General features: G+C 38.6%; 1 protein-coding gene across 1 annotated transcript; it reads left to right on the forward strand.

Annotated features, from left to right (window-relative positions):
* The first annotated feature begins 264 nt into the window (after positions 1-264).
* LOC134318019 (uncharacterized) lies at positions 265-13,489 on the forward strand. The gene is made up of 8 exons (XM_062998759.1): positions 265-425; positions 2,499-3,588; positions 7,074-7,208; positions 7,280-7,454; positions 8,318-8,416; positions 9,316-9,407; positions 10,700-10,840; positions 11,489-13,489. The coding sequence occupies exons 1-8, from the start codon at positions 265-267 to the stop codon at positions 11,690-11,692; spliced, it is 2,097 nt and encodes a 698-aa protein (XP_062854829.1). The 3' UTR covers positions 11,693-13,489.
* Positions 13,490-15,425: the final 1,936 nt, after the last annotated feature.

A 15,425-nucleotide genomic window follows, 5' to 3' on the forward strand; every position in this document is an offset into this window, starting at 1 on the left:
TAATAAATATAATATAATAAAATAATATAAAATAAGTATAAAAATAATAACATTAATTCGCTTTATTAAATCCACCATTCAACAGTCTACAAGAGCAATTATGAGATGACGTCACTGATTGAGGACCGTTATCGGAGATGCGCGCGTGAGTGGAAAAGTCCAGAAAAACGGATTAAAAGGAGCCACAGATACGATTAGCACCCACGACAGAACCAGTTTAACCAGTTTAATATCCCAGTGTCTGAAACGCAAGAGAGCTATCTCATGTCCTCAGTGGAGTCCATGAAGAAGGACTGTCTAACATCTACTAACCTGTCGTCAGCTTCTTTAAAGAGCACATTAACCAAAATTCACAAGAGCAGAAAACACGAAGGTCGAGAGAAGCTGCTAGCAGAGGACACACAGCAGGACCTTAGTGTTAGCAGGTAACATCTTCATTTAGTTACTTTTAATTTATTAAATTAACACTCTAAAATACATTTCAAATGTAAAAGCTTTTTTTTTTTACTTCAGACAAAAGTACATGTTTATTTATAATGTAAGGTTGTAGAGATACTTATCTACAAAAAGATACTTAAGTCGTTTAAATACTATAAAATCTACAGAATAAACATGATAAACTGTAATTTTCTATCTTTATTTAAAATATGTTAATTTATACATTGTAAACTTATTCTACCAGAGGTCTATTTCCACCCTGAACAATTTAGTTAGGTACTCCAACTCAATAAGGTTCAGCTTTACTTAGAAAGAACTACTTTTTTAAATATTATAGAACACCCAGTGTATTAAAATGTAATTTAAGTCATATTTTACACCCCAGAGCTGATTATAGGAATAACTAAAAACGAATAAATGCATTATAAAAGAAAACATGCACCTGATGAATATACAGTATGATTAAATATGAATAAAACTGACTAGAAATGTACACCGATGAGGCGTAACATTATGACCGCCTTCCTAATACTGAGTTGGTCCCCCTTTTGCTGCCCCATACACAACAAACTGTGATGCACTGTGTATTCTGACACCTTTCTATCAGAACCAGCATTAACGTCCTCGCTCCCCATGTGCATCAATGAGCCTTGGCCGCCTGTGACCCTGTCGCTGGTTTACCACTGTTTTTTACTTGGACCACTCTTGATAGATTCTGACCACTGCAGACCGGGAACACCCCACAAGAGCTGCAGTTTTGGAGATGCTCTGACCCAGTCGTCTAGCCATCACAATTTGGCCCTTGTCAAACTCGCTCAAATCCTTACGCTCACCCATTTTTCCTGCTTCTAACACATCAAGTTTGAAGATAAAATGTTCACTTGCTGCCTAATATATCCCACCTACTAACAGGTGCCATGATGAAGAGATAATCAGTGTTGTTCACTTCACCTGTCAGTGGTCATAATGTTATGCCTAGTCGGTGTATATTAAATACAGTACAAATAACATACAAACTGTACAGAGTGTAAAACCCAGCAAACACAAAACACTACTAACATCTTACCTGTGGAAGGAATCTATTATATACACCAGCATTTAAATTAAATTTAAATGACAGTGTAATTGGGAAGACTTTCTAGTCCTTGTGCTACCAAGGCAGAGTATGAACTCAATTGTATCTTCTGGGAAAAAAATAGAGAGCCATTAAAATATTTAGAATCATTAAAATATTTGAATGCTTTTGTATAGTGGACATATTTACAAGCATATTCTTAACTAAAGAACCATTGAGAACCATATTAATTGTAGCAACAGATTACAAAACATAATAATTAGTCTTAATAAAAATTTTGTTATTTAGTATAAAATTTTTTTTTAAACAGCCAGTAGCCTTTTTGAATGAGACTCACTGTTAGTTTGACCCATTTTTGTAACTAATATATATATCAAGTTCTGCTGTGTTTGTTTGAACGCGATGGTATAAAAGCAAATTTAAAAATGTTCCACAGATGTTCGATTGGGTTAAGATCAGGAATCTGACTGCAGCACCATGTGCAACTCCAGTGTTCCATAGATCATAATTTCTAGTCCAGTTTAAGTAGAGAAGGTTTTTATTCATCTTACCATCTTACCAGTTTAAAACTGGTTTATGCCACACATACCACTTTAGTTGCATCAGACCATGTTTGTGGACATGTTACTTGTCCTGCAAATCTGTTGTTAGTAGAGGTTTTTTTTTAAGTAAGGACTTACTTTGTAACACAGATGTGGTTTAATCACATCAACCAATTTAGTAACAGTTGGTGTCACTGTAGTCCTTTAAATGGGTTGTATTGCACACTGGAATAATCTATAACATTAAGATAGAATGAGCAGCAGCTAAACATATAATTTATTGTATAAACTCAATTTCTGTAAATGTTGGGACATTTTGTAAAATCCAGATCGGATATGTGTTTTCCTGATCCCCACAGTTGTAAGGAGTGGTTATTTGGATTTGCATTGAGGGGTGAATATGCATATCATCTGACCCATGTATATTTAATTTTCCATTACAGACCTCTTTCCAGTTGTTGCAATTCCAGTCGGACAGTTCGTAGGATCCTGGTTGCCTGTATCATATCCTTCCTGGCTCTGCTTTGTGCTGTGGCAATGGACTTCAGCCTCAGCTTTGATCACTGGCGGATAACAGAGACCTGCATTGGTAAACTGACCTCCTGCAGGACTAATGCTTCCCTTCAGGTTATTTCTGAACTCCAGACCATCAGAAACACATGCGTATCAAGGGATATCAAATACGATGGGCAAGATATGGTCCAGAATTCTTCATTTTATAAACTATCTGCAGTTTGTACAGGTGTAGAAATGGACAATCTGGGGCAGGCTTGTGGTGTGGAGCTCGCTGAGTTTTGTGAGCTGGTGCGGTCTGTTTTTTTGGACTTTGATAATGCAACATGGACAGATGAACCCATGTGTAGGAATGACACTGCTGTCTTTAGTCTTGCGATTGAAAAGATATTAGACTTATCAGGCATCAGAGATGTGGACATTGGTTTTCTGAAGCATAGTGCCGACTGGACAGACATGATCACTCTGAAATTTCTAATCACGTTACAGGAATTAAGCCATCAGTTAGTGTTAAGTGAAGGAGCATCAGACGTCCAATACAAGTGGTTTCAAACCCTAAACACACTACTGATCCTACAAGACATATCTGAGACCTTCCAGAGCTGCTGGAGGGAAAATATTGACCAGGAGCTCAACCCCAAAGACTTTCACCCACACAACACCCTGCATTCCTCTTTGGGAGATGCTTATGTGCTTATTCCTGCATTGAAGAACATCCAGAACTGCTTTGTTGCAAGGACCACTTCAGTGCTGAAGCTGAAATCCAGAGATATCTTCTCCAGCATAAGCCTGAAGATCTGCCTGCTTGTTATTACTTGTCTGATCTACCCCATCGTCCTACTCTCCTTTAAGCAGATGACAGAGTGGATTCAGGACTACGCTCAAAGCCTGAGGGAGAAAACGGAAGACCTGAAGATGCAAAGACGTCTCGCTGAGGATCTCCTTAATCAGATGCTGCCCAAATCTGTGGCCAAGCAGCTTCGGAAAAACAGACACGTCGAAGCTGAAAGCTATGAGAGTGTAAGCAAGTTTAGTAGATCGAATATATCTCACTAAAAATAGTAGTGTTGTGCCTTTAACAAATCAAACTGATGCTTGAAAGGAGTCCATATTCATCAGACATGGTGCAAGATTGCAGTATACAGAGGCAACACATGCTCCCATTCTGTTTGTTCTTATTGTTGCCGTAATTGCCTGTAATTATGGTATTACATATTCATTAAAAGATAAAACAGCTTATGAGGGAGAGGGGCAAATTGTGAGACTCTCATAATGGATAGATTTGGAAAATGAGGCCCATATCAGATCATTTTCACTGTTTTTGAAGCATGCAGATTTTTACTTAGATTTTAAGTGTATCAACTAATACAAATATATCACTAAATAAAGTAAAAGCTTCAGTTTATGCGCTTAAAATTAAAGTTACCTGTCACAACAGGTAACCAAACAAAACAGGGCTTTAATTGTGATCAAATTATGGTATTGGAGAAACTATAGCACATGCTTTTCTTCTTTATTATCACATAGAAACCAGGTTGAGCCTATTTCTGGCATTGAATTCTGTGTTTGAAGCTGAAGCACTGAAAGTGTGCAGGTAACAATTAGCAAGTAGCATTATTATAGTCAGTAGAGAGAAATACTCTTAAACTCCAGTGACAGACTGGTGGGTCAAAAAATAATGATTCTTTATATAATAATTTTATATCGAAGTTAGCTTTATTTGTATAGAGTATCAGAATTCCTGCTCAGCAATCAACATGTTAAAATGTATTGAATATACTGTAGATTAAATAAACACATACTAAATAAGCTTAAAAAAGGTCACAAAAATATGAAGCATGAAATAACAAGACAGATCATCATATTCAATGACTTGTTGCCATTGTATAGATTTATATATTGTACAATTCTACTTATATAGATTTTTTATAAAATTGTACAATTAATATTACACATAATTAATACAATTATTATTACAAATATACAATTGTATAATTGTGGCTTGTGCTGTACAAAGTACACTCTTAACATCTGTAGGTGCAGATAGAAACTGCTTATTGACAATTGTTTATCAAAGCATTCTAAAGCCCATTTAGTGATAATTATCATAGAAGCATGCTGTTTTTTAAGGTGGTGTTGTCTGACTATCTTTTTCTTGGATTTATTCTTTATAAATGAAGAATAGTGGTGTTCAAAAAAATAGCAGTCCAACACCATTAACCTGATAAATCACTGTTTTTAGTAGAAATGCTATTTCTACATTGCAAATAATTCACTTGAAAGTGTAGTAGAGTATTGAAATTAAAACAAACCCAACAATTAGGACATGCATGCCGCTCATTCTGAGTAATCGAAGCATTGATTGAAAGGGGGTTGTTCAAAATAATAGCAGTGAGGAGTTCAATTGGTGAAGTCACTCATTCTGCAGAAGAATGGGTGTCAATTTTGGCCCTTATTTAAGGTAGGAGGGGGGCAAATGTTGCACAGGTTGGTCATAGCGCATTTCCTTCTGAAATACTGGGTAAAATGGGTTGTTCCAGACATTGTTCTGATGAACAGCGTACTTTGATTAAAAAGTTGATTTTAGAGGGAAAAAACATACAGAGAAGTGCAGCAAATGATAGGCTGCTCAGCTAAAATGATCTCAAATGCCTTAAAGTGACAACCAAAACCTGAAAGATGCAGAAGGAAGCGTGGAACTACTGTTCAAATGGATCGAAGAATAGCCAAAATAGCAAAGGCTCAGCCAGTGATCACCTCCAGAAAGATCAAGGAACATCTGAAGTTCCCAGTGAGTACAGAAGATGATTAAGTGAAGCCAATTTACCAGCAAGAACTCCTTGCAAAGTCCCGTTGTTAAGAAAAAGACATGTCCTGAATGGGTTCAAATTTCCCAAAGAACACACTGACTGGTCCAAAGAGAAATGGCTCAACATTTTGTGAACTGATGAAAGCAAAATTGTTCTTTTTGGGTCAAGTGGCCATAGACAGTATGTCAGACGACCCCCGAGCACTGAATTCAAGCCACAGTACACTGTGAAGACAGTAAAGCATGGTGGTACAAAACTATGATATGAGGATGTTTTTTATACCATGGTGTTACACCTATTTATCACATACGTGGGATCATGGATCAGTTTAAATACAGTATATCAGAATACTTGAGGAGATCATGTTGCCCTATGTCGAAAAAGAAATTTCCTTACAATGGGTGTTGCAACATGACAATGACCCAAAACATCTTGATTACAGACAAACAAGATTGAGGTAATAGAGTGACCAGCCCAATCCCCTGACTTCAATCACATAGAGAACTTGTGGGCTGATATCTGAAACACATTTTCTGAGGCAAAACCCAAAATTGCAGAAGAACTGTGGAATGTAGTCTAATCATCCTGGACTGGAATACCTGTTCAGAGGTGCCAGAAGTTGGTCGACTCCATGCAACACAGATCTCGGAAACAATTGTTATACCACTAAATATTAGTTCAGTAATTTAAAGTAAAGTGAAACCTCAAACATTTTCAGTTTATAAATACATTTTTTTATAGATGAAGTTTTTAAAGAAAAAAGCTGGCACTGCTATTTTTTTTTAACAGCCTAATATTCATTTTTCTTAACTTTCTGTAAAGGATGACACAAACTGGCTACATTTTGTTAATGTTTTGATTTAGAATTGAAAGTGTAGTATTTTCAGTGCATTTGCATTTATGGAAATAAAAGTTATTATAATGATTTTGTGCTTTATTCACTTTTTTTTTAATCACTGCTATTTTTTTGAACACCACTGTACATGATAAAGAGAAAGTAAAAATTCCTAATTTCTGTTTTTATTTGCATTTTACATACTGTTTCAGCTTTTCTGGGCTTGAGGTTTGAATATTGTTTAATGTGCTTTGTTATACAAAGTTCTTGACAAAGCACTAGACAATGGACTCACATAGTTCCGGATAAAATGACTCATTCATTCATTATCGTTTTACTACAGCTTTATCCTATACAGGGTTGCGGTGGGTCTGATTCACTGAGCGAAAGGCAGGAAACACCCTGGTCAGGTCACCAGTCCATCACAGGGCAAACACACATACATACAATCATACCTAAGGGGTATACTCATACATGGCTGCATGTTTTTGGACTGTGGGAGGACACTGGAGCACACGGAGGAAACTCACGCAGACATGGGGAGAACGTGCAAACACCACACAGAAAGGACCTGGACCACTCCAGCTGGGATTCGAACCCAGGACCTTTTTGCTTGTGAGGAGACAATGCTACCGACCGACTTATCCAAAGCACCTTACGCATGTCAGTGAGAATGATGCAAGCAATTGAAGGTTAAGCACCTTGCTCAGGGGCCCAACAGTGGTAACTTGATGGTGGTGGGGCTTAAACCAGCCACCTTCTGATCACTAGTTTAGTACCTTAACCACTGAGCCTCCAATGCCCTATTATTATTATTATTGTTATTACTAGTTGTTCCTAATGCACAGCTTTCATTTCAGGTCACCATTTTTTTCTCTGACATCGTGGGCTTCACTTCAATATCAGCCTCCTGCACGCCACTGCAGGTTGTCGAGATGCTCAACAAACTTTACATGTGCTTCGACACGCGCATCGATTCCTACGATGTCTACAAGGTAACCTGCATTATCACAAGTATTATTAATTTGAGTCAAAGTGTGTTCTGAATGTTGATTTTCTGGATTAGGTGGAGACTATTGGTGATGCGTACATGGTGGTGAGTGGGCTTCCAGAAAGAAATGGGGATAAACATGCTGATGAGATTGCCAAGATGTCTCTGGACCTGGTGGCAGCTGTGAGACAAGTTCCCATCCCACATATGCCCAACAAACGCCTTCAGCTCCGAGTAGGCATACACACAGGTGTGTTTTGTGGTTGTGAGGTTTTGTTACTGGATTTTGTTTATGCATTTTCTCCCCTTTTTCTCCCTTTTTAGCGCGTCCAATTGCCCGATTGCGTCTTGCTTCCTCTCCACCAATAACGATCCCCGCTCTGATTGAGGAGAACAAAGCTAACCCACGCCCCCTCCCACACGTTGGCAGCATGCCTTATGCATCTTGTCGCCTACACTTTGACGAGTGCAGTGCAGCTCAGCACTGTGTACGGAGAGACACACCCTGATAGCACTCTTTTCTCATCTCTGTTCAGGTGCCATTAATCAGCCAGCAGAGGTCGTAATTGCATTAGTTATGAGAGAGACCCTATCCGACTTTAATATCCTACCCCTATCTGAACAACAGGCCAATTGTTGTTCATGTGGTTGCTAAGCCCAGCCGGCAGGCAGAGCTGAGATTCGATGTGATGTATTCGCCACCTGAGCGGCGATAATGAATTCTTAAAAATTTACTAATGTCTCATGTTTTCTTCATTTTAACATAATTCTTCTCATTGTGGTTCGCTGGAGTTCTAAAGCTCTTGCCAGACTGATACATTTTAATAGCTGTGTTACTGTATCCCAGTAATTAAGCCTGTAAATGTAGTCATTTTAAGACCATTTAATATTTTATTTGGTTTAACATTTACGATTGCCCACCACAGCTGAGATCTGGGTTCAAATCTCAGCAGGTTCCATTGGCCGGGTGGGTGCCTGACTGGCTATGTGTAAGGCGGGGGGTGGCTGAAGTCCCACAATGGATTAAAATCCGCCCAGCCGGAGGGTTTTATTGTAGGTGCGTGTCTCTCCAAATAAATGGTTTTAATTGTTTTTTGTTTGTTTGTGCCACAGGTCCATGTGTTGCTGGCATTGTGGGCTACAAAATGCCCAGGTACTGCCTGTTCGGAGACACAGTCAACACTGCCTCTCGCATGGAATCCACCAGTCTACGTGAGTCCTTAACATAACATTACATTACCAAAAGAATGTAGACACCTGACCATGAGCATGGACACACCATTCTAAAACAAGGGGCATTAATATGAAGTCATCCCCTCAACTGTTATTTGCAGCAGTAACAACCTCCATATATCTGGACAGGCTTTACACTAGATCTTGGAGTAGATCGTGTCTGTGGAAATTTGTGCCAATTTAATCAGAGGTCAAGCATGCCTATCTGACAATGTTTTTAATAATTAAATATAATTTTATTCAGTGAATAAAATGGTATGTTTAAAACGTTCCTCAAAATTGGCCCACTCCCTAAATTCTTTGCATATTTGCTAAATTCTATCTATCTTGATCATGATCATTATCAAATTCCTTCCCTGTTACCACATCACATATTTTATAGGGCTTTACACTTTCTGTAACTAGAAATCTTCAAGCATTTTGTAAAACATTTAAAGTTGGGTCTATTCGTAGAGTTTATATTATTTATGAAATATTGTACCAAAATAGAAATACCTGTGGATAGTCACAGAATTTGTGTACATATACCTAATGTGTCAATTGAGCAAAATAAAAAGTAAGTTGAGGAGCCAGACCTATTAGTCATTTTTTTTCCTGAAAACCTAGTTTTTTTTTATTTATTAAGTTTGAAAAATGAACACTTAGTCAGATTAATTTAAAGCCTGTATTGTAACATCTTTGTTAAAAAAATGGTTCAGGACTAAATCTTTTTGTTTTGCTATATTACTAAAGAATAATGTATGAAGAAAGTAGTTTTGCATGACAGATTAATAAAATTATCATCTACCGTCAGAGGAAACCAATGGATTAACTAAATATTAACAAAACCAAAAGATGAACTATTATAATCTATTAGATAATTTGTTTCACTGTTTCAGCTCAGAAGATCCACACAAGCTCTGATACATATCTGGCTCTGATGAAAGACGATGCCTATGAGCTCCATCTAAGAGGAGAGATCGAAATAAAGGTGAGAATCCATTCCAAAATATGTAAATATAAAATTAGGAAGGTTTGTTATAGGGATTGTAAATGCTTTAGAAAGCACCAACACCACAAACAGTCCTTTTGGTCATTAATCTATAAGTTTCAGTATCCAGTTCAACAACCCAGTAGTTGATATCATCTAATAATGCAGTTGGGCAACACAGTGGTGCAGTGGGTAGTGTTAGTGCTGGAGGCATACGTTCAAACCTTGCCTTTAGTCACTGTCTGTGAGGTATATGCTGCTTCCATGTCCTCATGGGTTTTCTCTAGGTACTGGTAGAAGGTGGATTAGCTACTCTAAATTGCCTCAGTAATGTGTGACTAAATTGCTTGTTAATTTACTCACATATCTGGACTGGCACCTTGTCTCGGGTGTACTACTATTTTGTGCTTGTTGTTTTTGCGGGGTGAAGGCCCATGATCAGAATAATATCTGTTTTAAACATCATAGAATAAATAAATAAATGACTAATCACTGCTGAAGACAATCTGAGATACATTTGAGAAAATTAGAACGATTCAAGTGATTATTTATTTATTATGATTTTAACATCATGTTTTACACACTTTGGTTACATTAGTTTACAAGACAGGTAGTTATGGGTTACACATGATTCAACAGGTCAAGTTCAGTGTCAAACACCATCACAGGCAATTTTCTCCAAATTCACCTAACTTCACCTGACTTCTCCTAACATCTCTTGACCTGTGGGAGGAAACTGGAGCTCCTGGAGGAAACCCACACAGACATGGGTAGAACATGCAAACTCCACAAAGATAGGACCCAGTTCTCTGCACCTGGGAACCAAACCCAGGGCATTTTCACTGTGAGACGACAGTGCTACTCACCAAGCCACTGTGCCACCTGTACAACTGTTAATAAATCCTTTAAACCATGTTTAAATTGTAGCATTGAGTCACATACACACACTTGTTTGTGTTTGAGGGAGGGACATTTCAATGGGGTCTCACCCTGCTGCAAGATGCGATCTCCAGTACTTGTGTGTGTGCGTCTCTTGAAGCTTAGCATGGCTCTCCGTACAAGATACGGCTTTATGTGGAAACCCAGCACTGGCGGGTGATAAGAAATTAATTAATTATTCTGATAAGAAACATAATTAAAAATGATTGGGGAGTAAATGGGAACCAAGGAACAACTTAAAATTTTCTTGTACTTATACTTGTAATTATCATTATTTTTGTTTCAGTTAATATTTTTGAAAACAGTATTAAGCTCATATTATCTGCTAATGTCAGTTGTTTTATCTTTGTCAGGGTAAAGGAAAAATGAACACCTACTGGCTGATCGGTCACAAAAACTACAGTGTCCAGAATGACAGTCTGGTGTGCCACTGGAATCCAAATCTGGCCAGGAAGAAAAAGACCCTGATAGGGAGCAATGTCTCTATGGCTAATGTGAGGATGCATATAGTGATGCAGTTTCCAATATGTTTAGAATGTTGTTTGCATTTGACTTCTACATATGGGGTCATTAACCTGTGCTACTTGACAAAAGGTGACAATTCTGACAAAAGGTAGCAAAGCTGACTCTCAGCTTTGCCTGCCGGCTAGGCTGAGCAGCCACATGAACAACAATTGGCCTGTTGTTCAGATATGGGTGGGATTAAGCCAGATAGGGTCTCTCTCTTTCTCATAACTAATGCAATTACGACCTCTGCTGGCTGATTGATGGTGACTGCACAGAGATGAGAAAAGAGTGCTCTCGGGGTGTGTCTCTCCGTACAGAGTTCTGAGCTGCACTGCACTCGTCAAAGTGCAGGTGATAAGATGCATACGGCATGCTGCCCACATGTCGGAGCGGGCGTGGGTTAGCTTCGTTCTCCTCAATCAGAGCAGGGATCGGCATTGGTGGAGAGGAAGCATGACGCAATCGCGCAATTGGACGTACTAAAGGACTCCTTCATATGTCTTGTGTAGTCCGTGTCTCAGAGCTGTTTTGTCCATATGATAAGCGTGTGGTCCTAATGTTTCAGCTCATCAGTGTATATTTGTATGTATGTATTTGTATTTATTCATGCATTGTTGTTCATGTGTATTTTCCAGTCCACCATCACAGTTCAGACCGTGAGTGAGAGGACGTCTCCGGTTTCTCAGTCCAAGCCAGAGGGGACAGAAATCAAAATGTATGTGTCAGTACAGGTGGAGAAACCTGCGGGTGGCCATCGAACGCTTCAGGAAGAGGAGACCCCCACCAGCCCGCACATCAACAGAGAAACGGCATTACCAGGAATCGTGCCACACTGCTAGACAAAACTGACAGCTTAGTGTGATTTTTCTCAAGGTGAACTGGACCAATGATGTTATTAATTACACTATTTGTAGTTATGATTTTAGATAAGTGGATAAATATATTTCTATGTAAACAATAATCACTAATAATAATTAATAAGTAATACATTTGTATCTTAAATGTGCTATCAACCTGGTTGGGTACCCAACAGGCACAATTGGCTGTGCCTGAGGGAGGAAGTCAAATGGGTTCCTCATAGCTGTTGCCTTTCAGAGCGAGAGATTCAACAGCGTATGTAGAGCCACACGAGCTCCATGCAAAGGCAACCCGACCAGTCCTCCGGATATTGCATTTCGTAGCAGGGAGAGACCCCGTCCAACCTTCCCTCCCTTAAACACAGCCAATTGTGGCCAGGTCAGCTTGAATTTGACTCTAGATTCAGTTAAAAATGCTCATGAATACTTAATAAATTAACAATTCTCAATTCAACTGAAAATTCATATTAATTTAAGGGTCGCCAGTTTCTCTGCGCTCGCCTCAGCCATCCATCTTTCTTACACCCATCATCAAAGAGCTCTAAATGATCCTAATTAGCTAAAGTGGAGTGTAATTCCACAGATAAATCCCAGCACTCACATAAAGGATGATTGGAAACACAGCCCTGTATTTTGGTGCTGTGAAAAGACAGAGACGCGTGCCAACAAGGAACAATTGTGTTCCAATCTGATAAAGGCTGAAAATAATGGTCGGGCTGAAATCCACTCCACTTAAATCTCGCAGCGCACATAGACACACACACACATACATAAAAGAGCTTAGGCGGGATTTATGCCTGTTAAGAGAACAGAAGGTTGTGCCATTAGAGCAAATTGGATTTGTATCACAGAGGTAATAGCACACGTTCAGCCCTTTGTGGAAGAAATCTAGCAGAAAAAACATTAAAAACCTTGCCATGGTGCTGTAACTGAAGTCCTACAAGTACAAACCTCAATTCCGAAAAAGTTGGGACAGGAGCATGTTTGGCATTGTGCTACGTCACCTATTCTTTAGGATTCTTTAAGATTCTTGTGGAGCAGCAGGGTAAGCTGGTGCCACATAGGTACAGGCTGCAGGATTCTACTGTATTCTCACTTCTGGCTACTGTTTTTCTAAAGCAGGGCATGTTCTGCCATTTTTTTCTCCTGGTACTTTAGTTACAGTATCTGCCACCTCCTTTTGGTGATTCTAGGTGTGAGTTAGTATTATGAGTGAGTCTGTGTGACGCCCTTTGATGAATTGTCCAGGGTGTATTTCTGGCTTTTATAACAGGTAATTTTTTATGTAGGTGTTCCAGTCATACCTGTTGCAGGAATTGTTATAAAATCAGTGATGTAATTATAAATAATAATAAACACAATTGAGATGATTTGAAAAGTTAATTGTGGGATTTGTGTTCAACAACAGTGCCTGACCTCACAAGTGCTCTTTTGACTAAACTGGCACAAATTCCAACAGACATGATTCAAAATCTCATGGCTGTTATGGGCCTAGGGATGTATGGTGAGGGCAGGAAAGTGGAGTGCCAGTGGATCTAGAATAGGCAAATACATATTTATGCCCATGGTTTTGGAATGGCTTGTCTGACAAGCTTATGGTCAAGTGTCCACACACTTCTTGAAGTGCCATTAACTGAATTTACCCTATAGTATAACATATAATCTCTTGTCTATGGGTTCAAATTCATTGTTCTAACTGCAGTGAGGGGAAACAATATTCAACAACCACTTTTTTGTTTTTGTTAATTGATGTATTTATGGTGCATACATTCACTTCAAATTTACACTCAATACTTTTGACTTTGTACTATTAAAAAATTAAAGAAATAAAAGAAAGATGCTCCCATCATCATACTTCACTGTGATTTTAAGTGTATCAACTAATACAAATATATCACTAAATGAAGTAAAAGCTTCAGTTTATGCGCTTAAAATTAAAGTTACCTGTCACAACAGGTAACCAAACAAAACAGGGCTTTAATTGTGATCAAATTATGGTATTGGAGAAACAAACACATGCTTTTCTTTTTTATTATCACATAGAAACCAGGTTGAGCCTAATTCTGGCATTAAATTCTGTGTTTGAAGCTCTGTGGTTCTTTTAGCAGAAAAATCTGCAGTTCACTGCTCATTGTTTTCTTTGAAACTGTTGCTTCTGCTGCTTTTATGTCATCTTTTAACTCTTTAAATGAAGTGTACCCAAACTAACAACTACACCAAGAATGCTAATTAGGCAGTGACACTAGGGTCTCAAGGGTAAACTAAGGTAGCCTATAACCAGCCTAAACCTAGCCTAAAGCATGTAGCAAGGATCAAGGATATACTATGGCTAGGATATAACAAGGACTAAGGTTATATAACAAGAATCAAGGTTATACTGTTGTTAGTGCATAACAAGAATCTGATCTAGGCTACTGATCATAATTTTAAGGTGGGCTTGAAGCTAGGCCCTCATAGCTTACTTCAACCTAGCAGCCCTCAAAATGAGGCGATAAACAGGGTATACCTATAGGCAAGACAATTATTGAATAACAAGGAACAGGTGGTGATCATGAGCTTGAGGGCAAATCAGGAGGCAGGGGTGGAGACAGTAAGCCCATGTGCTCCTTGCACCTAAGGGGTGTGGCACTTAAACAAAGCACAGGAATCATACGTTCTGGAAACCACCTGGGTTTGATTCCCAGGTGGAGCGGTCTGGTTCTTTCTGTGTAGTGTGTGAATGTTGTGTCTGTGTCTGCATGGGTTTCCACCAGGAGTGCCGTTTTTCTCCAACAGTCTAAAGACATGCAATTAGGTTAATTGGAAATACCCTGTGATTGCCCTGTGATGGACAGGCGACCTATCCAGGGGGTTCCAGCCTTTCGCCAGGTGAATTGTACCATTCGTGACCCTAAAAAGAATAAAGTGGTGGTCAACAATTAATGAAAACTGTGATAGCTCAGTGGTTAAGGTAATCCAAAGGTCGCTGGTTCAAGCCCCACCACTGCCAGGTTGCCACTGTTGGGTCCCTGAGCAAGGCCCTTAACCCTCAATTGCTCATTGTGTTCATCAATTGTGTGGATTAGTGCTTCCCCTCCACTGTAAAGCAAATAAGGCGAAAAAAAGAAACAACATCTGTGTAAAAATCAGAATCTTTACTGCTTACAAATACAAACATGGCGACTATCTCATAGCTTCTGAATAGCATCTTTTATTACTGTATACATTTTCTCTCCAAAATTGTAACAATGCACCTGTTTGAACAAGTTCAATTCCCACAATGCACAAATAGAAACTGTATAAGTTCCATCTGTGTACACTAGAGGACAATGTTGGCTAACATGTCGGCTAACATGAAAAAACGCCCTAGCATTTAGCAGGTGTAACAAGAAATGTGTAAATAACGCTATAAATTGCATAATTGATATCTTTTATAGTACAATAAACTTAATTTTACTTAAGAGCAACCTTCCCAACTTTGTTTTGGTCTACATTTCACTAAATATATCTGAAAGGCATTTATAAACATGTTGTTGACATCTGTAAATGGATTTCTGTGCAGAATTTCAGCACATTAGCTTTAATGTATCATAAGTATGGCATTAATCTGCTTAAAGTTATGGAATTCAGAGTGTAGTCCACTCATTTTTGTGAAATGCTTGAAAACATAGTAACGCGTTCCCCATTCACCATGCTAACAAACAGTAATACTAGGATTAAATTTAGATTTTGCCTA

The sequence above is a fragment of the Trichomycterus rosablanca genome, chromosome 7 (genome assembly GCF_030014385.1).
Source record: "Trichomycterus rosablanca isolate fTriRos1 chromosome 7, fTriRos1.hap1, whole genome shotgun sequence".
Lineage (NCBI taxonomy): Eukaryota > Metazoa > Chordata > Actinopteri > Siluriformes > Trichomycteridae > Trichomycterus > Trichomycterus rosablanca.

Bases quoted from the DNA above. Each gene is read 5' to 3' on its own strand.
- LOC134318019 (XM_062998759.1), top strand. From the start codon at position 265: ATGTCCTCAGTGGAGTCCATGAAGAAGGACTGTCTAACATCTACTAAC. The intron at 7,209-7,279 runs GTAACCTGCATT...TTTCTGGATTAG, and splicing joins ATTCCTACGATGTCTACAAG to GTGGAGACTATTGGTGATGC. The intron at 9,408-10,699 runs GTGAGAATCCAT...TATCTTTGTCAG, and splicing joins GAGGAGAGATCGAAATAAAG to GGTAAAGGAAAAATGAACAC.